We start from the raw sequence: 23,514 nt of genomic DNA on the forward strand, positions 1-23,514 counted from the left end.
TTTTCTACATTTTAATTGCTTTGGGGTCTATAGGGATAGTGAAAAGGGACATGTAGGTGAAAAATCAGCCTTTTAAAGCTCCGATTTTTTACCCTTCCTTGTCCTGAAACTTCGAGCATCAGCTCTCATCTGTCAAAGTGTAAATCAGCAATTAAAACCCAAACAGCCAAATGCCAAAGATGACCCGAAGCACAAAGCAACTGACAAACAAGTCCGGACAAATCGACGGGTAATTTATAAGCTTTGCCCTAAAATCTAATTATTTGGCAATTCGAATTTGCAGCCAGCCAGGGCTCGGCAATAAATTTAACCCGCCATAAATTATTTAGGAGCAGGCTGTGGTGTAAATCAAAACCACGAGTGTTTGTTTAAGAAATAAGCTCCTTGTGCATAAAATGTCTTTTTTTTTTTTTCCTCAAGGGAGAAACTGTTAAGCAAACTGTGCCCTATTCGTTGCCCAGTGCAGCCTTCACTTTCCCCTCTCAACTTCCCCTCTTCCCTGTGGCCAGGAGGCTCCTTGATCCCTTGAGGAAGGGCTGTCCTTTGCATGGGATTGGTAGCCAAAAACCAAGTATTTGCATAAAACTCATGTTTTTGCCATGTACTGCCTTTTCTACCTTGTGTGATGTCACTTTTGGATCTATCAAGTCTGTGTAGGGGTGTACACGTTTTGGAATTTTTTTCAGAGGGATGGAGGGAAGGGATAGATTAGTTGTTACCATCTCTAAATTGTAGGAATGCCAGTTCCTAGCTTGAGAGGAGGAAGCTGTGAAAAATGATTTGCCGATTCCTTATTTCAGACAGGACCATAGAACCATCAGCTCAGGCAAAGGAGAATCTGTTCTTTGGAGAAAAGGTCTGTAAGAACACGACACTATTAAGCCTTCTGTCCCATTGTCAAGAAATTCCAGCAGTCTAACCTAAGTCCCTTCTGCTTAAAATCCTTTTGTTGTTGTTCTATCTTCAAATATAATCTTATCACTGAAGACACTTTAGTTGAAGGGAGTTTGAATACCCTGAAAGCAACCTACACGTTTATTTCTTGTAATCTACTGATTGTAGGTGTGAAATTTCACTTGCGATGCTATTACACTTTTGTCCTCAGTTAATCAAGACAATCTCTAGTATTCCTTATTGAGCAACTAGAAAGCAACTGTGTCTAAAACCTTTGCTCCAGCTTTTACCTCTGCTCTCTTAAAAACGTAAAAGAATGTTTATGTGGTGCGTCCTTTTTATCTGCTACCTTCACCTTAAAAAACAAATTAAGGCTTGCTGCTGGCACTTTATTGAGGGAGACAACAGACGCAGTAGGTTTGGAACCCTGTATACTTTGAGAGATCCAAGTTCTGAGGCTTTTGTCTTCAGTTGTCAAGTTGTGGCTAGTTCCCATCCACCACCAGTAGACCAGCTTTTTCTGACTATTGTGCTCTGTCCTTGAACAACCTACTAGTATAGGTAGCTGTGGACAGTGTAGGGTGACCAACTGTCCCAGTTTTACCTCTGAAATTTCTGTGTTCCAGAAAACCTTGGTCTGGACAGACAGAAAACTGGGATGTTTGTGGTTTGTAGCAGTTGTGGAGGGAGGATGAGAAGCCACTTAAAGATGAGAGACAAAAGTGCTTTAGGGTGTTTTGTGTCTGGGTTTGAATCCTGGCTCCACCACCATCTATATACCCTGTTTTTCACCTTCAGTAGATCACTTTGCCTCCCTGGTCTTGTGGATAGCTCTGCAAAAGCAGAGATGTTTCTGTTAGAGCCATGTACTTGGCTTCCATCTTTCCATTTATTGGCCCCTTCAGATGTTACTCACTAGACAGGGAGAGAACAAGGACAGCTGGGTGCTGAAGATGCAAACCGAAGGCTCCTGGTTCTCACCCTCCCTGAGCTCAGAGCATAGCGCCATCTGTGTCACCACAGTTGCAGTGGAGCCTCTGCAGCAGTGGGCTTCCAAGACTTTCTGCTTGGGTAGGCCACATTCAGGGCTCCTGTAACTGAGAGCAGCCTCTCTTGCTAGGAGACAGCAGACCGAGCTTCCTAAGGACACCCTTTCAGGCTGGAAGAATCAGCTCTTGACCCGTCAGATTTTGAAAACTGCGAATTTTGTTCTCTTTAAATCTCATTTCCACATTTGGAGTCCCAGCTCTGCCCCTCAAGCAAGCTACCACTTCTTCTTGGGCCTTAGTTTATCTGTAAAATAAGGATCCTAGCGATTCCCACCTCCTGAGTTGTTGGTTGTTAGGAAGCTTCAATGAGGTCATTCCTGTTAAGCATTTAGCAGTCTGCCAGCCATGTGGTAAAGAACAAATGAAGGAATGAAATGATTCCATTTTCCATGTGTCCCTGAGGGTGTCGGGCCAGCTCTTCTTTACCTTTTGCCCAGACTCCAAGCACCTTAGACAGAGGAGCCATATCTCATTGTATTTGTCTATGTGTCTATACCCAGCCCCTGCCAGGTAGATATTAGGCGCTTAATAGCATTGGTTTATGAGCTGCTGCTGCTGCTGATATGACCTATCTTCCACGATTAATAAGGGTAAGATAAGAAAATGTATTTGCAAGCACACTGTAAGTTGAAAGTCCTAACATTCAGTATGTCCCCCCACTAAGATATTTATCATAGTGCATCATTATTTGTTCAGTATCTTCTCTGCTCACTGGTCTGTGCACTTCTCCAAAGCAGAGGCTACATCTTCTCTCTAAATCCCACTCCAACGCTGGTACAGTGCCCTGCACCCAGTAGACGCTACTCAGGCAGTTTAATTGAATGCAAATGACGTACGGATGTAAGGAATTGTGAAACTGCTCTTAGGGGAGCAAGAGAGAGCTGGTGAACATACAGTGGTTCTTCTTTCCTTCCTGGTGCTACCTCCACAGAGGTAGACACTCAACTACTAAAAACTTCTTCCCAGGGGAATTAGGAGATAGAGAGGGAAAAAGAGGAGGGGCAGGAATAACAGTTTCATTATCGGAGTAATCCTCTAGAAGATAGCAGGGAGGCACAGCTTCCCAAGCTCCTGGTTGGAATTAATGTGATCGCCCTGTAACTTTGTTGTTACCATTCTGATCCTCATGAACTGAAAACTGCTTAAGTGTTTGGCCTCCTGCAGTTGCACTGGCTGCAGAGTCCTGCCAACTTGGTAGAGATTAGGGTTCCTTTCCCATGAGGGAGAGGGCTGTTGAGGCCAGTATTTTGAGGTTCTGGGCTTGGTTGGGTAATATGGGAAGATAAGAAGTACCTAAGTGAGATCCTTTCTGCTCTGACTCCCCAGGGGGGTCTTCTGTCAGAAGCTCCTCTTTGGCACCTCATTGGCTTAAATGAGTCTGCCAGTGTGCAGGGCCATTGTTACAACAGCTGCTGATGGTGCTGAGAAAGGGCCCATGCAGAGTCATGTTCTAAGATTGGCTCTTGAAAGTCCCTCTTCTTGGTCTTGAGGAGGTGTGGCTGATGGACTAGTGACTCTGGAGAGGTATGTTTATCATAGGTCCAGTCCGTTGTGTCCTTGACGCCCATGCCTTTCAGGGATCTCCCCTTCTTTGTGCTTAGAGCTGAGACTGCCTTATTCTTCCTCTCTGGGAGGGTACAACTGAGGGTGAGCACAGATTAGCTCCATTTCACTAGGGGTGAGGAAGCCAGCAGCAAGAGAGCTTGAAGAGCAAGCTGCAGTGGGGAAACCCAAAGGCCAGGTTTTCAGAGAATCTACTGGGGATGCCAACTTGGTGCTGGTCAGAGCAGGAGCTGAAGCGCTTACTATTTTATAATAAATACTAATGAAATTCTAGGTCTATAATAACATTTAGATATCTAAAACAAACCATGTGCTTGTAAAAAAGTGGAAAGAGATCAACTTTAAGCCATAAATTCTTGGTAATAGAGGGTTTTTTTTCTATTTATGTTTGATAGATATTTTTGTTTCCAGAGGAATGTCAACTCCTAATTTCATAATGTATCATGGGCTTAAGAAAATTGAATTTAATAAAAGCCAGAGATGAATGGCATCCTTAAAGGTCCCAACACTTGTCTTTATTAGCAGGACAAACTGCAGGTCTCCAAACACTGCTTCTCTCCAAATGAAAGTTTAAATGAAAAGTACAGTTGTGTCACAGGTTAAATTTCATTGTGGGCCCAGCTAACATTGTTAGTGAGAACTGGCTGTATTTGTTCTTTAGACACCAGGGCAGCCAAACTCACCAGCCAGTGGAGCTCCTATTGGGGAAGTGCTGCTTTTACATAGTGGGAGAAGCAAGATATATCATAAATTTGGGTGTCAGATGATTCCCACTTCAGAGTTAGTGTTTGGAAATCTTGGATATCTGGTTTTTCAGGGGGCCCGATATCTATCTATCTATCTATCTATCTATCTATCTATCTATCTATCATCTATCTATCTATCTATCTATCTATCTATCTATCTATCGTGTGTGTGTGTGCACGTGTGCATGCATGCATATGTGCCTCCATTTTATTTTTCAGCACAAAATTGTCCATCAGGTCTGCTAAGGAGTGCTTTGTGAGGAGTGAGAGGGGCCCAGGGAATTGGGGGATAAGCCCCCCCTTCAAGTTGCAAGGAAACGTATCACCTACTCTAATCAAAGCTGGGGCCTCCTTGCCATGCCCCCTCTGGCTCAGCCTTGTTACCCTTCCTATCTCTGGGGGCTCCTGTCAGCTTCCCCATTTTGGGGAATCAGCTGGGGAGACCATGCAACCAGAACCTTTGGATTTTTCTGCCTTGATTTGGTCTTCCATCTTGCTTTAATGTGTTGGATAAAAACAGATGCTTTAAAAACAAGCCCGATAGTCATTCATAGGTGTGTTTGAGGGAGGGGCTACCTGGCTGCCCTGGGATGTCAAGGACATTGGCTGTTTCTCCTGTCTTCCCACTCGTCCACATCCTGCACGTGGTCAGGTGTCAACAGCTTCTGTGCTGTTTCTCCAGGCTGTCCCTGGAGAGAACCAGTTTGCCTTGATTTTAGTGGTACTAGAAAGGTCCCTTCCAGACCTGGGGACCTGGGGTAGGGATGCTACTGGAGCTGACTGCTGGGGCCACAGAGTGGGCAAAGCCCCCCTTCTCTCTCTGCAGTGGAAGCCTTTTCCACATGCTAATTTTACTCGGAGGATTTTGCTTTTATTTATTTTTTTTATTATTTCCTATTTGTCTCTTCCAGATGTTTTCAGGGCAGTTTTTTTGTGTTGTAAACTAATTCCATTCATGTTTTAAAAATTTATGAAAGCGCTAATAAAAATGTCAAAGTGGTAAAAATGTTAGCTTTTCCTCTGCTTTGATTAAATTTTGCAAACTGTTTTTGAATATTAAAAAGCAATAATTTTTTTTATTCTCTCTCCTCGCTTTCCCTTTTCTCTCTGGTGCGTGTGTGCTCTCCTGCCCTCTCCCTCTCCCCCCTCTGGTGCATTCCTCCCTTCCCAGGAGCGATGTAGGAGGCATACTGCACAGCCAGCGTTCTGCAAGCCTGTTTGCACACCAGGACCTTGGTGCTGTGCATCTCTATTAAATAACGGAGACAAATTAATCTTAGAGACACCAAACAAATTGTCACTCCTCCTCCTTCTCTTCCATTACGTTCCAGTGGACTGGGAAGGGCTGGCTAAGTGATTGGGGGGAGCAGCCTGGGGGAGGGTGTACTGCCTGAAAGAAAGGTGGGAGGCACTAGCTCCTATTACTCTTACTCATTTTGCTTCTTCTCTTTAGTATCCCCTTTGGCTTTATTTATTATTTATCCTTTTTTTTTTTTTTTTTTGAAAATGAATGAAGAAACTCATCGGTTCTGCTTAAACTTTCAATGCAGAAGGCTCTGATTGGTCTTATGGCTGGTTGTCTAGGTGACTGGAGATCCAGGCCATTCAGGGCAGAAGGCTGAGCAAGGGGAAGGGGCGGGGCTACTTTTATGGGCTCCAGTGAAGGCTTCTGGCAGAGAACCAGTTGGGGTAACTGGGGCAGCTTGTACTACTGTCTTCTTTCTCCTTTCCAGAGATGGTGGGGATCTAGTCCTGTCACCTGTGAGGGTAGTAACAGCGGGAAGGTTAGGGTTAGAGCTAAGCTGGCACCATCTTACTCAGTCTTGGGTCTGGCTTGGCAGGAGCTAATGAGTCCAAAACACTGTGTCATTCTTGACTCTGAGTTACTTGAAATGGTTGGCTAGAAAAAATCGTATTCTTTTTCTTTGTCTTTGCCATTCCAGGAAATCATCGAGTTCCCCATCCTGAAGCTAAATGGCCGGACCATGGAGATTGAGTCTACCTTTCACATGTATGTCCAGCCCGTAGTCCATCCACAGCTTACTCCCTTCTGTACAGAGGTAAGGGCCCTGGAGCTGGGCAGCACGGGCTGCTGGAAAAGGAGCCTTTGGGTCACTGGTGCACCATACATGCCACTTTGGGACAGCTTTAGTCCTCCTAGTGGTTACAGCAGGTGTGCACTGGACCCAGCAGTTGGCCTTTTACAAAGTCTGTCACTCCTCTTGCACCACTGTGGTCACTGGGGACCCAAGGAGAAATAGCACAATCGGTCCCAGCTTTCCCAGTGTTTTCCCTTCCTTATAGTCCCTCCCCCTCCTGGTGACCAGGCACTTGGAGTGGTGCACCATTGCAGGGTGGTGGTTCTGGGAGTCAGCTTCTTTTCAGTTCCATTTCCCTTGGGGCCTCCTGATGAGAGGTGAAGATTGCAGCTTCTTGGAAGGACAGGTTATGTTCGGGCTCTCAGCTTCTGGTGAGGTTTTCCTGTCCTTGAGCAAAGTGGCCCTGCGTGAAGCATTGATTGAGTTTGTAGGAAGCACAGCTCCATCGTTGAAGAAAGAGAGGGCAGGCCAAGTGGGGTATGAGGCTGAAACGTCCTTATCCTTATCCTGTGCAGGTGTTGTACTTGGCCAGCCAGCAGGTTAGTATTGGCCCCATTTTGCGGATTGTGAAATTGAGCTGAGATCTTGATGCTTGCTAGGGGGCTCAGAAGAGCTAATGGAAGCAAGGAGGTGCCCCTGAAGAGGTCTTACTCTTGAGACCCTCTGTAACTGCCTTCCCCCATGACCTATCATGCTAGGTACTCTGGTAGCCACAGGCTGTGGTGGAATCATAGACCAAGTATGTGTGGTAGTAGAAGTCATGGGAAAACGTGAGTGTTTCTGGAATGTTTTTAAGAATTTGGGGCTAGAGTACATTTGAGACTTCGTGCTGTCATTTAGAGATCTTTCTGCATATGAGTGAAACATGAGGGAGAAGTTCTTGAATGATCCCAAAAAGATTGTCTTGGCGTGGGGAATGCCTGCCTGCCTGCCTGCCACTGGTGGGAGGGCCCCGTGGGCTCTGAGGCTGCCTTAAGCTCAGATACAAAGTTTCAGGGGTCACTCCTGAGCTTGATGCCAGTGTTTGCCACCCAACCCACACAGGCCTTTAGGTGCAGGAATCCATCTGCCAAGGTGTGTAGTCTCTCACCCCCTTCATTGTTCCCACTAATGTTGAGATTCCTGCTCCCTCTGGGATCTACCCTTTTCCCCCCCTTGCCCCTGGACATCACCTGTACCACCAGGGGGCGCTGATCTGCTCTTTTTGCCCCTTGTGGGAAAAAAAATCACCACTTTAAAGGTGAAAATCGCCTTGTGGAAAGGGAAGACTTTCCTAACTTAAGCCAGCCAGTTACCTGAGCTTCCACTGGACTGAAAATGGAGTATCCTCTTGTGCTTCTCTTCCTCTTTGTGAGCGGATTCCCCTCCTGGGGGCTCCAGCTGCAGCTAAGCTGCGTTTGGGAAAGGTTGCTAGTAGCTATTTAGGGATGGAACTCAGCCCCGGGCAGGGGTGATGCTTGAGAGTATTGGGGAAAAGGGATCTTTTTGAGGTCAGGGCTGCTGTTGCTGCTGCTCTGGGAGAGGGAAGGAGAGATTGTGAGACTGTGATGAGAGCTATATTTCTTTTTTCTGGAAAGTTTCACTCCAGGAACACATACATAATTTGGAGGGCAGGCGGCATGGTGGGGTTGGGACTGTTGTCCTGAAGCCTTATCTGAAAGTGAAGATGTAACTGTGGCACCTAGGGTGCTGTTTCACCTCAGGCTTCCAGAGCCCCCAACTCTCCCTGCCTTTTTGTCCAGCCTCACATCTCCCTGCTTCATGCCCCGTCACTTCCCTCACCTAAGGTTGCCCCCTCCCAGTCTGCCTTTGCACATGATACTCTTGCCTAGATGCTACTCCCACTCTCCTCCCCCACCCCTGCTTGTCCTCTAGGACTTGCTCAGGGTCACCTTCTCGGAGGAGCTTTCCCTGAGCCCCTGGCTGGTCCCACCACCCAAAGCACTGATCAAATGCATTATACTGTATTTATTTACATGTCTCCTCACTAGACTGTGAGTTCCTTCAGGGCAGAAACTAGATCTGATCCATCTCTGGCCCATCATTAGGGCCTGGTGTCAAGTAAATGCTTAAGACGTGTTCCTTAAATGAATGAGTATTGTCAAAGAGTATCCAACAATACCTTGTTGCCCACTGCCCTACCCCTGCCCCCCCCACAAAGTAACTGTCCTGCTGACACGTTCTTTTGAGTAAGTGAACTCTTCTCAAATCATCTAAATATTATCCTGTCTCCATATCAGATAGAGTTGTAATGTCAAGAGAGGCATGGACACAGGATGGGGGCCTGTGGTCCCCACAGAGGTGGGACCTTGTTCAGTGTGGCAGTAGCTGCCTTTGGGGTAGAGATAGAGATCATCATAGTTAGAGAGAATCTTTCCCTGGTGTGAGGAACAACCCAAAACCTCTGGGTTGTGCCTAAGCAGCTCCTCTAGTAGAATTTTCTGTTGTGCACAAGCAGTTCTTAAGAACCCTGGCCTGTGTGCATGTGTATGCATGCACGCACGTGCACCTCTGTGCACACACAGGACACCTGAGTACCTATATAAGCACATGATTGTGGGGGGAGAGACAGGCTCAGTTCTGGGCAGCAGGAAGAGGGATTCTGTGTCTGCAGCCCACATACAGACACTCTTACCGCTCTGTGTAATGGACATGTTGTTAGCCTTCTTGAGATCTCTCTTAGTTCCAGTTGACAGTCTGCCTGGAGACTCGTTTCTGACAGAGACGGGATGGGATAAGTTTCATCCCTTCCAAGCCCTTTCCCTACCACCTCTAGAGTCTACTCCAACCCATCAGATCTCTGCCTGTAGCAGCTGGGCTGCTGCACAGTCCCTGACCATGTGTAGTCTTTTTTTGTTGTTGTTGTCACTGTCTTGAAAAAAACTAGGAAAAAAAATTTACCAATTTTGCTAAATGCCAGTAAAGGGCTTTGTCTTGCACCTGTACTTATAAAGGGTGAGATTTATTGGTCTCTTTGTCTGAGGAGAAAGAGTGGGTCTGATTATCAGATTGCACAACAGAGACAAGTGCTTATGTAATCAACAAACTGTCTTGGTGTCAGAATACGATTGTGTTGGAGATAAACTGTGAAAGGAGAAAGCGCTGGATGCTGACATGCTATTGGCATTGAGTGTCCTGGGCTGCTTCCTGTAGTTGCTAGTGTTTATGATGAAGCCAGCTCGTCCCTGGACAAAGCCCTTGTGTGGGCAGGGTATCTCAGTAACCAGTCATGTTATCAGTCCGGGTCAAAAGCCTCTCGCCTTGTGGTTTCCGAGTCTGGAGAAGCGGGAGTTAATCTGTAATCCCTCGGTGAAAGGAGCCACAGAGCACACATTAATTCTTCCTCTCACCTCTCCAGCTTTAAGTGGTTAAGGTCTTTGAGCTCTGTTTAGCCTGTGAGCCCTGGTTCTCAGCTTAATAATACTTGGCTTTGCTCTAGTACCTTTCATTGTGAGGATGTGAAAGCTTTTTACAAATATATATTAACCCAAGTGGGATTGGGTTTAAACTGCAGCATGAAGGATTTAAGTTATGCCTAAGGTAGAACTTTCCAGTATATATGTTTTTTAATTGGCTGTCTCTTTCATGGCTTCTTGTGTAAGTCTTAGAGACATCTTATAATGTGTCAGTACCAGGTAAAAGGACTCATTCTTTTTTTTTCTTTTTTAAAGATTTTTTTTTTTTTTAATTTATTCATGAGAGACACACACAGAGAGAGGCAGAGACACAGGCAGAGGGAGAAGCAGGCTCCATGCCGGGAGCCCAACATGGGACTTGATCCCGGGTCTCTAGGATCACACCCTGGGCTGAAGGCGGCGCTAAACTGCTGAGCCACCAGGGCTGCCCCAGGGACTCATTTCTTAATTTCACACTCTATTCATCTAGTGCCTTGGAAGAGCCAGCAAGATGTAGTCCATCCTCTGGAAGGATTCATATGGGGAAGTAAGGCCTCCCCCTGGAAGAGTGCCTCTAGCTGAACCAATAGTTCAAGCCCCTGTGTCTCTGGCGATTGAGTTCAAGCCCTCTAGGAGCTCAGCTGTAAGCCATGTCTTGCTGAACCGCAGGTGGTCTAGAAAGCATGGAGAGAGAGGCTTGGGCTTGGAGAGGCTCCTCCAGGCCAATAATTCTAGGATTGCTGACCAGTGGACAGCAATGTGAGAAAGCCCCAGGCCCCTGGAGCCCTACCACCTACCACCTGGGTGGAAGAAGCAGGCCTCGTCTGTAGTGAGAGACTGCAGAGCAGAGCCCTAGTTTTCCTTTTTAGGGCAGTGACTTTCTTTCCCCACATTAGTGATTTTCCTGGGGCCCAGAACAGGTGCTTGTGGGATACACAGATGCTGACCTAAGGCCCATCTCCAAGGAGGGGGCTCTCTTGGCAAGGGTGCCTTTGGTTTCTTCTGTGAGTGAGCCTTTCTGGAAGTCCTTCAGTGTTCAGCTCATCCGAGTGACTCTTGCTTGGTGTAGGAGTCGAGAAGTGGTAGACCTAACCTTGCCCCACAAGACTCAGACTAGATGTGAGACTGGCACGCAGACCCCAGAGCTTTCTACGTAAGAGTGGCTGTAGGTTTTCCAGGATAGTCCTGACCCTAAACCCTAGCTGTAAGCTTGGGGATATGGCTTGGCCCTGGAAGAACTAAGCAGGAGAGGAGGAGGGCCAGGAAGGGCAGTGGTGGGTACAAGGGTGCTAGTCAGTCATCTGGGTGTTCACCTGGAGTCAGCCACAGCTTACTCTGGACTCTAGCCCCTAAGTGCCTGAGACAAAACACAGGCACTGCTGTGCTATGACACCGCCTGCTCAGTGTGGGGCTCTGGAAGGTGTACAGGCTTTGGGTGCTGGCTGGGCTGGGCATAGAGGGGCTGCCAAGTAGAACGCAGATTCCATGAGGCAGGGATTTCGTGTTTTTCCTTACGACTGGATCCCTAATTTCTGGAATGGGGCCCAGCACATTGTAGGCTGGCAATGAATAGCTGTTGACTAAATAAAAGGAGAAGTCTTAGCACTCCAAGATTAAAGCCGCTGACCCAGAGCTCTTTCTCACCCCTCATCTGCCAGCCCCACCCCTAGCCCTCAGTGGACCAACTTTTCTTCTCTTTGGCTCAGGCCCTCCCTCTGCTGGGCAGTTCTTTGGTCTCCCAAGCAAAGAAAGGGTGTGGAGGTGCCAGCCGGGTGGGCATGCTGTGGGTTAAAGCCTTGCGAAACAACAGTGTAGTTAATCTTTCTAATTTATTTTCCTTTTAGACCATGGGAAGTCTGTAGGCAGCAGCTGTTACCCAATTAAAATACAGATTAATATAAAAACAGTTTCTGGAATATAAAATAGAGTGGCTGTGTCCTTACACTTCCTTAAAATACCACCTAATAATGACTTGATGAACTACAGAAACCCACCTAGAGGAACTCAGCGTTCTTAAAATGAAAATTTCTTCCCTAAAAGGTGTGTATTACCATTCCATGTAAGTCGCTATGAGAAAATAACCTTCCCTCTTAGAGCCAGCAGTTCCTGTGAGTTGGGTATTTGATATTCATTAAATGTAATTATAGTTTAATTGGAGTTTAATCCCCCCCCCCCAACACTTAAAAAAAAAAAGAAGAAATTCCCCAGCAAGCCTGAGATCTTACTCTGTGTAGAGGTAGCCAGGGGCACATTGGACATGGTGATTTCCAGCTGGGTCCAGGTCTGTGGCTAGGGGCCTCCTGCCTCAGATCCCTGAGGCAGTTTGTCTTTGTCTGTGTTCGAGGGATATTTTCACTTCAAATCAAAACAAAGCAGAGCAAAGTAACAAGCTTGTTTGAACCTAGGCCTGACCTGGGTGGAGCAGCCTGAGTCAGTTGTTCTGTAGACCAGGTTCCTTTATTAGGTCTTTCGTCTGAGTTTCCCCATCAGTTAAAGGATCCTATTTCTTGCTTACCTAGTTGGTATTGAGGGCCCAGGTATTCAGGGTAAAGGGTGGATGCCTGTGGGGCTCCCCTGGTTCTTCACCGATGTTAGAGGAGGAAATGCTGGACATTGAGACCCAGAGAAGGGGTGGACTTGAATCCAAATGTGGCTGCCCTAAGTTCTACAGGAACTTCTGTGAAGCTTGGAGGTAAACTTTAGATTCTAATTTGTAGGGATTTATTGAGCCTATTGAATACAAGACACATAACATCTTTTTTTTCCCTCCCAAAATGAAAGCTGAAATAGGTATGAAACACACCCTGCAGTCAGCATATAGATGTGTTTCTCCCTCTCAGGGCAGGATATTGTGGGGAAAGTTCACCCTGTGTCCTGGGACTTCATTCCCAAGGCTTCTGGCAAGTTCTGAGCTGAAAGCAGTGCAGGCCAGGGCCTTTCGTAGAATGAAAAAGGAAAGGATCCAGTCCGGCTTTGAGACTCTGCACCCTGCTGTTCCACCTATTGGCTGTTTCTCTTTCCTTTCAGCTCACCGGGATTATTCAAGCCATGGTGGATGGTCAGCCAAGCCTGCAGCAAGTGCTGGAGGTAAGTTGAGTGACCTTTAATTCCTGACCTCTGACCCTTTCCTGCTGCCTTTCTCTCCCTCCCCTCCTGTGAATGTAGCCGTGTAATTTGACTATGATTATGGCTTGATTAGAATAACATTTGCTGTCACATCAGTGACATGCTGTTGAGAGTATCGAACCATTGATCTGTCATCTCCAGCTGTTCCCGTCAGGGTTACTGGCAAGATGTCCGAGTGCTGCCCCGAGTTCCACACAGGCCCCCACCCCCTCCTGGCCCCTGGCCCTCTGCTGGGCAGCCCATGCAGCCTGTGCTGGGCTTGTTGGAAGGAGGGGAGCTGAGCTATGGCACTGCAGAACTAGCCCTGGGGACCGAAGGTGTTTTTGTTTAGCTTTAGTGTTGGCTTCCTGTGGCATGTGAGCACTTCATTAACTCACCCAGAACTCCCCATCGATGGCTTTTGTTTGCTGTCAGCTCCTCCAGGAGGTGCGGTTGGGCCCGCCTGCCCCACTGCAGCTTGCCGCTGGATGCATTGTGTCTGTCAGGGGTGCAGAGGCTGCACTGGGTAATGATTCCTAATCAGAATAATTACAACAATTGCCCATGTGAAGGAAATCAAATTAAAGGCTTTAGAACCCTTGGCAGAGACCACACTTCTAGGATGTTCTCCTCAGGGAGCTGGAAAAGGTTAAGACGCTGCTGCTTATGCTCCAGCCTGAGGGAATAAGGATGGGCTGCGCTTGGCCTCAGCTTGGCTCCCACCGCTTCTGGCCTGGGGGTTTGCATTGAGGGAGAGGATCCCTCTCTCCCTCCCTCCTCTCTAGGGGGAGGGGAGAAGAGAAAAAAGCCTGTGGATCTCATTAGGTGCTTTATTTATCTTTAAGACTAGTAAACCCAAAGCTCAGTTCCTATCAAAGCACAGGAGAAAGCAGAGTATGGGGGGGATAGCAGGACACATCTGCATTGCTGGTATTCAGCCTAGAGGAGGTTGGGTGGTGGCAGGGGGAGGGAGGAAGGTCTCTATATAGCCAAGAGACCCTGTCCCATGGGAGAGAGAAATGCAGACTGAATTTCCTGGGGTTTCCCAGGATGGAGTCAGGTTTAAGCTCACCCAGTGGCAGGTATGCTCCCTAGGTTCTGTGACTGGTCAAATTCTGGGTAGGGTTAGTGTTAGGGTACCTGCAATAGGTTGGAAGAAGAGAAGATGAGCTCTGAGGTGTCTCCCAGTCTTACTGACCCTCTTTTTTTGAGGGGAAATTCACTCCTATTATTGAGGGGTCTCCTCCACATTGACTGCTCCCTGTAAGACTAGACTCATGGAGAAAGAGGGGACTCATTGTTTCCTATGGCCCAGGCAGGGCCTAGCCCCTGAGGGAGGCCACATAGCAGGCAACTATTCCCTGGAATGTCTCTGGCCAGGATCCTAAGAGGAAGATGCTTGCTGTAGGTCAGCACTGAACCAGAGCTTTTGAGGTTATGGGATTTTTTTTTTTTTTTTCTCCTCAGTGGTATTGGTTGAGAGGGAGCGATGGTCTTGAGGAGGCTTTCTCCTGCTAACCTCAGGCCAGGCTGGAGCAGGATGCTCCAGGGATTCTGACTCATCCATGAAGCTACTGTCTACTATTTCAGCATACTTTGTGGGTGAAGAGGGAAGGTTCCTGGCATCAGCCTGAATAGGGAGTCTGGCGAGGAGACCAGAATGGGCTCTGCTTTGTCCTATTAACCCTGAGTTGGTCATACATCTAAAAAAGCTGAATTCTTGTTCTAACCGAGGCCTTGAGCAGGTGGCCAGCTGGATTTTTGCCTGACTCATTTAGTCCAGGTAGGACCCATGCTAGACGTAGCTGGGAGGGCTAACCCAGCTGGTTGGGGGTTGTCTTGGTGATTCCTCCAACTGTTTATCCATATAAGCAGAGTAGGAAAGGAAAAGGACAGGCTTTATTCCAAATGTAGTATCACTTTCCTGGACAGGCTCATAGTACAAGGTTTTCACTAAATATCTATTGAATGAGTGAATGGCGTAGGTCCTAAGCTTCCAAGGACCTCTGTGAGTATTAAGTGCTTCTCATGGGGAAGGCCAGGTCTTGCTGACCAGGCTCCTGACAGTCCTGTCTTGCTCTCTTTTCCAAGACCACCTTGTAGGACTTGAGGCATTGGGGAGCCCTCCTCTACTGCCCCCAGTTGGGGCATTTACCTTGGAGATTTAACACCAGTGAGCTGGAGCAAGGTTAGCTAACATAGGAGCTCTAGGTTTGCCTTCTTTTCTTATATTAAGTCTTAGAAAGGATACATGAGTGTGAGTGTGTGCATGTCATTCAGTGTAAGTGGGCCATAGTGGCTGGGGAGACAAGCCATTCAGTAGCAGAAGGTCTAGAATTTAGCTTGCTGGGGAGACTCTTGAGCTGAGGGGGATTCTCCCGTGTACAGACTATGAAGAGGTTCTGCACAGTCTGGCTCGAGGAGCAGCTCTGACCTCCTGGGAGGTAGGACAGCTGTAGCCTTGGAACGACCTAGGATCGTTGGCCCTACTCAAAGACTGCTTCGGCGTGGACGAGGCCTTCAGGATCTCTGAGATGTCCCAGGGAGCCAGCCTCCACCTGCTAGAAGTGATCTTACTCAGGACTTCAGTGGGCTCTCCATTACGTGCCCGAGTCTTCACAGTCTGGCCCACCTAGTCCCCAACGTCATTTCCTAGCCCGCCTTTCTACACATTGGACATGGGTCACACTACTCCTAACTCATATTTCAGTCAGTCAGCAGGTATCTGTTGAGAAGACACTGCTGGGGTTAGGGATTGTGACAGTGAGTTAAGACAGAAGTTCCTGCCTTCATGGTGCTCGTAGTCCAGTGGGGAAGGCAGACAGTAAACACATAATTGCTTCTCAAATACAAAATGATTGTGCCCGTGCCTGTGTCTCTGCCTGTGGTATCCTTTGCTGTGCTCCATCCACCCTGTCAGGCAGACCCAACCACCAAGTCCCTAGATCCGTTGTCTTCTTTGTGAAGCCTTCCTTCCCAATTCCTTTCTCTGTAAAAGGTAGAGCTAGTCGCTTCCTCCTCTTGGTCCTATAGCATTCTGGTCACTTCTCCATGGCTGCATTTATTATATTGTATTATGATCTGACTTTCTCTCCTCCTCAGTCTACTGTCTATTTTGTGGTAGCCATTTAATACATTATTATGTTTAATTCTCAAAACAACCCCATAAGGTTAGTCATCCTGCCTCATTTTATAGATGAAGGAAACTGAAGTTCAGAGAGGTTAAATGACTTTTAAATGACTTCCCATCAGTGACACAGTCAGGATATAGAAGAGCCAAGGTTAGAACCCAGATGTGTCTGACTTTCAATCCTGCATTTCTAGCTACTTTGCCATGTAGCCTTTAAAAACTAATCCGTCTGTGTGAGTGGAGTGGTAGTGATCTGCTGTACTCTCACCCCATGCCTGGGATCTTCTGAAAAATAGGCAATGCTTCATGAATGTTTTATGATAATTCTCTCATTAAATACTGAGTTTAGTATTTGTACTTCCAATGTGAGTGCAAATAATAAGACTGATCAAAGAGATGAAAGGAAAGAAATACTTAAAGTGTGTTTAGGAGCTGTTTTATCTCTTAGTCTAGAAATTGAACTCAGCCTTCAAAAGGTTCCACCGAATTTGAATTTGAATCCTCAACCAGGAGAGGAGAAACATAAAATCTGGGGCCAGTTTATGAGCTTTCAGCGACTGAAGTGGAATGGGGTTCCAGCCCAGCAAGTGAGCTTTTTCTGCTAGACTCACAGTGAAGATAAACTTCACCATCATTTGGGGGAATAACCAAATTCATAAATTTGGTTAATAAACCTTTGGTGGGAGGGTGAAATGAATAAGTGAATGAATGAACCTGAGGATTGGAGTCCCTTCTTGGGGCCTCCTTCCAGCCTGTTCTCATGGCCAAGGGCATCCTGTGTCTGTACTAGGCTTTGCTTTTGAGGGCCGACTTACTGGGATATGTCCTTATCCCATCTGGAGCAGGCTGCTCGGCAGTGGGGCAGTGGAGAGGTTCCCTCCCCCGACTCACTCAGGCTTGTGGATCTTCCTGTAGGGATCATCCTCCTAGTGCTCCCATAGCCCTGAGCCAAGGCTGAGAGCCCAGAACAGAGCCATGGCTGGATAAGATTACAGTTTTCTCCTGCTCTGATTACAAGCAGCTTATCTGCGTTTCACTGTTGTGGCTCTTCACAGACTTGGAAAGAAAAAAAAAAGGAAAAATCTCATCTGTTCTTGTTGTGTACTTTTCAGAGGGTCGATGAGTGGATGGCGAAAGAAGGCCTCTTAGATCCAAACGTCAAGTCAATTTTTGTCACCTGTGGCGACTGGGACTTGAAAGTCATGTGAGTATAAGAAGGACTACTTTGCTGACAGGGCTTGGAATCAGTGGGACCAGGTCTTGCCTTTCGCAGGCTTACATGTCCAAGCCTACAGGGCAGCTGAGTCAGAGAGTCCCTGGATCTTTGGGGCTGCCAAGGTGAGAAGAGGGCAGGGAACCCTACCTTCTGCCTCTGGAGCAGGGAGTAGATAAGTCAAGGACCCTACTGGGACTGCTATTGTTGGGGCCTTCCTGCCTTTGCCAGGTCTCACTGCTTAGGACAGCCCTTCCGGTTGTGGGCTACATATTGTTGCCCTGGAAGGGAAGAGTTAAAAGCAGATCTTTTTTTTTTAGTGTTTATTACCCTTAATGCTTTAAAAATAGTAACGCATTTAATAAACCTTGGTACTTTTGTTCCTGTTTTATAGATAAGGGAATTAAAGCACAGAGAGGTTAAGTAACTTGCCCAAGAACACACAGAGCTAGGATTCAAACCCAGGCAACCTGGCTCCAGGGTCCTGTCTTAACCATTACGCCGTGCCTACCCTTTTATCTGGGGAACAAGGCCCTGATGATTCAACTGCAAGCCCTATAGTGGGATGAGAGAGGGCTGCTTCTAGGGAACTACCCAATTCCCCAGCCTCCTTGTTCCTCTTTCGTTCCCACTGCTTTTTCTCCTTTGTCTCCGGGTCCTGCCCTGCTTATAGAAGACAGAACTGGTTCCTCTGCTGGGTTGACACTTTTGCCTCTTGTCTATCCTCATGGATACCTGGTTTCAGACAGCCCCCAGGGAGCTAAAGTGGGGTGGAGGTGGTGGGGGCATTGTTTGCTGAGGATTGATAGAATCGATACCTCTGTGTTCTTTGTGACCGAAGGCAGCCGCAAGCATTCTGGGTGTGTGTGTGTGTGTGTGTGCGTGCATGCTTTTGTGCATAGGTGGGGTATTGTTGGGGGGTGAGGAATAGTAGCTCTGAGGTGACATTTTCTACCAAATAGGCATTGTCTTCTCAACGAGGTCCTTTTTTATGCCTTTTGGATGCTGGATGTTGAGGTGAAGTTAGGCACTCAGGTGGATGTCAAGCCTGCTCTTGGACACCATTTCCCTAGGTGACAGGAGGAAGAACAAGTCCAGATCACATAAACACACACCTCATTTCCACATCCCTCAGGTCGTGTACACACGTTGACTGCATACCTCTAGGTGTGCGCACACGACTCCCAGAGCTCCAGAGGATCTCTGTGTTCCCAGCTGACACTCCTGTGTCAGGGAAATTACAGAGGCTGGACCTGGAAGCAGATATGAATCAGGGGAGGATTCTATGGAGAAGGTGAGGAGGAGGAGGCTGTTGCTCTTATTTATGGCATCTTGGGCAGCTCTGAGTACTTGAATCTTCAGAGAAGGGATTTAGGTGGAGCTCTGTAGCATATAAGAGAAGCTCTTTGGGGTGGGCAGGGTTCAGGCTGATACCCAGCACCTGGGGCTCATGTAGCCCAGTCCAGAGGCCCAGTTTCTCCAGATAGCCTTCCAGGACTTCCATTCTTCCAAGTGTTTTTCACTCTTTGGTGTGTTTGTATCCTAGATACTCACATTTCAGAATCTTCTGCATTAACTGTGAATGGCATGTCCATATGTGTGTATATGAAAACTTCCCTGTTCATCCACGCGGGGACTATCTGGTCAGGCCTCCTAAGTTTGGATTTGGTTTCTCCATGAGGAGAGGGGGATTTTCAGAGAGTGCTGTCTTCTTTGGGTCTGGCCCATTCTGGCCTATAGCACCAGTTCACCTCAGTAGGCCTGGGACAGATTTTGTTGGCTCTGGAGGCTGCTTTGCATCTTCACAAGAAATGATGTAATCAAGAAAAGGGATTGGGTCAAAACATACAGGAAAAGAAACCCCCACCCCAATTTTTTTAAAAAAGATTTTATTCATTTATTTTAAAGAACGAGCATGAGTGGGAGGGGCAGAGGGAGAGAGAGAATCTCAAGGGGACTCCACACTGAACGCAGAGCCTGACATGGGGGCTCCATCCCAGAACTCTGAGATCACGACCTAAGCTAAAACCAAGAGTCAGATGCTTAACTGACTGAGCCACCCAAGCGCCCCAAAACCAAATTTTAAAGAGCATGTACCAAATTTCATTCAGTCCTCCCAACTATCTTCCTTGGTAGAAGGGGATATCTCCCTTTATAGATAGAAAAAAACCAAAACAAAACAATTTGAAACTGAGGCCCAAATTGGTAGACTCATAGGTACACAGAATTGAATTCTAAGACCACGTTGCTTCTAAAAGAGCTGGGTTGGGCAGACTTTGGTAGCCTGTTTGGGTTTGTATTGAAAAGACCACTGAAGCTTTAAAAAAGAATATGCAGGAAGGAAGCAGATGTCAGGTGGCAGGAGCTGGGGGGAGGAGAGCTTTGTGACTGCCTTTTAGAAGCAGGAGTCCGCATAACTGCTGGGAAGGCTCTTAATTAAATGTGTAACAAAATAAAAACAGCCAGAGAGGAAACCTAAGTAGTGCTTCGTGACAGTGCACAGCTTATCGGTGTTCCTGGAACCTCTCGTCAGATGGCTCTCATCAGAGCCATCACCTTTTTATGCGTCTGGTAAAGGCTGCTGAGGAGCCTGACAAGGGTGGTGTTAAATTGACACCCGCAACTTGTTAGTATGGGGCTTACTTCTTATTTTGACATCCATTTTCAGATTTAACTAAGTCTAAGGGATTCAAATATTTTCATTTCCCACTCTAGTTTCCTGGAGCCATGGCTCCTTCTCGTTGCTGCCCTTCCCCTCTCTCCCAGCACCCACCCCCAACCAGCTTCACATCACTTTTGTTGGAAAGGGCCTGATTAGTGAGCCACTGAGAAATGGGAACTGAAGTGGCAGCAGAAATCCCACTGGAGAAGAGAAATCTGCTCAGGTCCCGACAGAAACATTTTGTGTCCATCTTTTGTCAAAGCCAGATGAGTTGATACTCTGTGGGCTTTGATGCTATAGTCACAGATCCTGCTGAGGTGGGTTTTAATTTAGTGGGCATGGATTTAATTTTCCTTCTCAACTTGTTTAAGAAATGACATGACACTTGTTATGGCTTTGGTGCTTGGTCAGCTTGCCTCCCCTACCTGACCTACCCTTTCTTTGCCTTACCTTGTGGTTCTTGAAGCTCTTCATGGCATTTAGTGTTCTTTCTCTAGTTTTTTCTCTTCTCTGCCTACCCAGGCAGGGAATGTCTCTGTAGAGGGGTTCCATCTTTGACATGGCAGCAGAGATCTTGCTGGAAGAAAGCAGTCTGGACATGTACTTATTTATACATGAGATTGTATCGTGCCTCCCTCTACTTCTCCTTATTACTAGATTGTGGGTACCATTATAACCTTGGATAGTGTTTGGCACTTAGTAGTTGTTCAATAAATGTTTGTTGAATAAATGACAGCTAAGTAATGGAGTGGGCTTGTGGTATTTGTACTCAGGAAGAATGACAGAGGATCAATGGAAGGTAGATTCAGGGAGAATGGAACAGGAGAGGAAATCTTGGGCCTTCCTGTACCAATCTGAGTGTGAGGGGTTGGAGAACTATGCTGCTAATGCCAGGTGGCCCCTGGATTTTCTCACACCAGCACTGGGTGTTGGGTCCTCCCTTCATGTTGGGTACTGGGTGAGATGGCCCACAGGCCTGGGTCGTGGAGGAGTTTGGTCCTCAGCTGGCTGAAGGCCTTTCTCAGAGATTTGTGCCTTCCAACACTGAGGGCTGGGATTGCTCTGGGGACATTTATATCATAAGAAAAATAGCATGTATCGAGCGCTTATTACGTATCATATCAGGAGTCTGCTGTGCTATTTATTTACACATCATCTCATTTAATTCTGCCACAATACTATGAAATAAATTCTTTTTATAACTTTTTTTTTTTTTTTTTAAATGATGAGGAAACTGGAGCCCAGGGAGGTAAGTTTGTCAAGGGAACACAACCAGTTTGTGGCAGGCGTATGAACCTAGGCATTCTGACTCTAGAACCAGCGTGTTTAACCACTATGCCATCTGACCATCTGCTTCTGCCCTTCATGGCCCATGGCTTTGTGATGATAGGGGGGATGCCCTTCCCGCTTTCCTTTGTTTGCACTGAGTGGCTGACGTTCTCTGACACCCTAGGCTGCTGGTACCCCATGTGGTGTTGGTGGAGGTCTGGACTGTTACATGTATTTTGGTATGGGGGCATGGTTGGCCAGGGGGTGTATTGAGGGATGATTTGGGGCTGCTGAGAGCCTCCTTGATGAGCTACAAATGAATGAATCCTCAGATCTGTTTTAAGGAAACCACTTCCAGTATCATTTTGGATACCTCTATCCTATAGTATGTCTGGAAGCATGTGGGGGACCTCATCATGTCACTAAGCTCATGAAAGCCTTACCCCTTGCCCATGGGTGTGCCAGTTGGTCCCAGCTCTGAGCTATATCACTTCTGATTAGCAGCCTGCTGGGGGAAGGGGCTTGAGTAAGAACTCCCTGGCAGTTCTGACTTGTCTCATTTCCCGATACTTTTATCTGTCACTGCAAGTGCTTGGGCTCCCCTCCTGAACTAATTAAGTTTGCATGTGTTTAGACACATTGCCAAATAGGGCTTAGCAAAGCGGAACTGAGCTACATCTCTTTCCGAGTAGGGAAGGAAGGGTAAATGAATGCTCTCCCACAAGGGCCAGGGAGAACTGTGGATGACATGGAGTGGGTGTGTGTACAGATGATAGGCATTTTGCCCTGGCCCTCCTAGGGACGTGGTGAGCTTGCAGAGCAGCCTTCTGATTGGCTGGCAGGGGCAGGTGAGGGCCCAGTCTCCAGCTCTTTTAGTGAATTGGGCATTCTGAGAGGGCCGAGGATGGATAGAGGACAGGCTTTGATGTATGATTGTTATCCCAAGCACAGGCAAAACTGAATGTCAAATTCAGGATATAACAGGAGGAGTTTGTAGGGCTGTGTGCTGTTTGCCGCCAGCCTGAACCACCTACCTAGTCCCTAGGCCTAAAACCACCTGTATGAATAACAGCGTTCAGGGTAGCCTTTCTTCTAAGTCTCTGAGAAGTATGCTGGAAATGTGGACACTGTTTTACCAGAAGACCCCAGGTTCCCCTGTTCAGTCTTGTGATCGCTATGAGACGGCCTCAGGGGGAGGTGGAGAAAAGGAGTAGTATTGTATAGAATCCCCTGACCTTAGAGGCTCACTATAGTGAGGCAGTAGCTGACAGGATGTTTTTTTTTTTTTTCTTTTTTTTTTTTTTGACAGGATGTTTTTGAGTCAGGCCAATGCCCACCTCTTCCCTAGTGCTGGGTAGCCTGAGATGTTCTGTGGCAGGATGTACTTGGATCCTGTCCAGACAGCAGATATGGGGGCAGATATGGGGGACAGTGGACTCCTCCTCTGAAGTAGGGAGGGTGGGTATTTCCTACACAAAGTAGTTAGGAAAGCGAGCCGCCAGCTGTGGTCAATCTTACAGTTTGGAGGCCAATGGGTCAGCTTCCTGGCCACGAAGAGGCTTTCTCAGTGGGCAAGACTGGCTTCCAGTGCACACTGAGTGTGTGTGGCGGGTGGGGAGGGTGTTCTGGAGGTTGTATAGGAATTCTGGGCCTTCAAGCTATAGCCTAAGCCCAGAGAGAACAAGAAACAGACCTTCTGCCCTCCCTTCAGCTTCCCTAGAGCCCTCTCGTCAGCAGAGGTGCATCGGGTTAGCCCCAAGAAGGCAGCTTGAGTTGATGGGGTCATGTTTCAGCTGCAGCTAATCCAAGTCACTCGATATAAATCTCTCCCTGCTGTCTCTCCCCTCCCTCCCATCCCCAACCCACAGACAGGGAAATGAATCCTGGCCCTCGCCCTGAATACATCATGGCAGGCCTGCCTCTAATGAGAGAGGGCCATTCATTGTAGGGTGAAGCTCCCTGCAGAGCCTGGGATGCCATTAATTAAAGAAGAGCCACCTGAAGCCAGTCGTGCGGTGCAGCCTGCCACGCTCAGATGGAGTGGTGGTGGGGTAGCCTCGTTAGCCTGACAGCTCCTTGGGCCGAGAGTTCTTGGGCTCTGAGGAGCGAGGGGTGCCCCGCCTCCCCCTGAGAGCTTGCAGGCCTCTGGGGCCAGCCTACTCACAGATGCATGAGACTTCCCTCTGGCACATGTCCTGGTGCCTAGCACTAGTGGTAAAGGGGCTCCTGAGTGTGGGCTTGGTGCGGGTTATCCATTTCCTATGGGCAGTCTCTAGGGCAGGAGCAGGTTTCTGTGGAGTCCATGGGAACTCTTAGGCCCCTGCCTGCGCCCCCTTTCCGCTCTTCTCCTTGTGGTCCTGGAGCTACAGGTTAGTAGGCAGCTCAGCTT

At 47.5% G+C, this 23,514-nt stretch overlaps 1 protein-coding gene across 20 annotated transcripts in view; it reads left to right on the plus strand.

The window, feature by feature from the left end:
• Positions 1-23,514, plus strand: part of ERI3 (ERI1 exoribonuclease family member 3) — a 127,963-nt gene that overhangs the window by 27,509 nt on the left and 76,940 nt on the right. For all 20 annotated transcript variants that reach the window (XR_012005556.1, XR_012005558.1, XR_012005557.1 and 17 more), the window contains 3 exons: positions 6,196-6,312; positions 12,774-12,833; positions 17,094-17,185. Coding sequence is in view for 16 of the 20 variants with exons in the window: in XM_072772510.1 (XP_072628611.1) it covers positions 6,196-6,312; positions 12,774-12,833; positions 17,094-17,185 (269 nt within the window). In the remaining 4 variants the exon portion in view is untranslated. The remainder of the gene's footprint in view (positions 1-6,195; positions 6,313-12,773; positions 12,834-17,093; positions 17,186-23,514) is intronic.

Source organism: Canis lupus, chromosome 13 (genome assembly GCF_048164855.1).
Source record: "Canis lupus baileyi chromosome 13, mCanLup2.hap1, whole genome shotgun sequence".
NCBI lineage: Eukaryota > Metazoa > Chordata > Mammalia > Carnivora > Canidae > Canis > Canis lupus.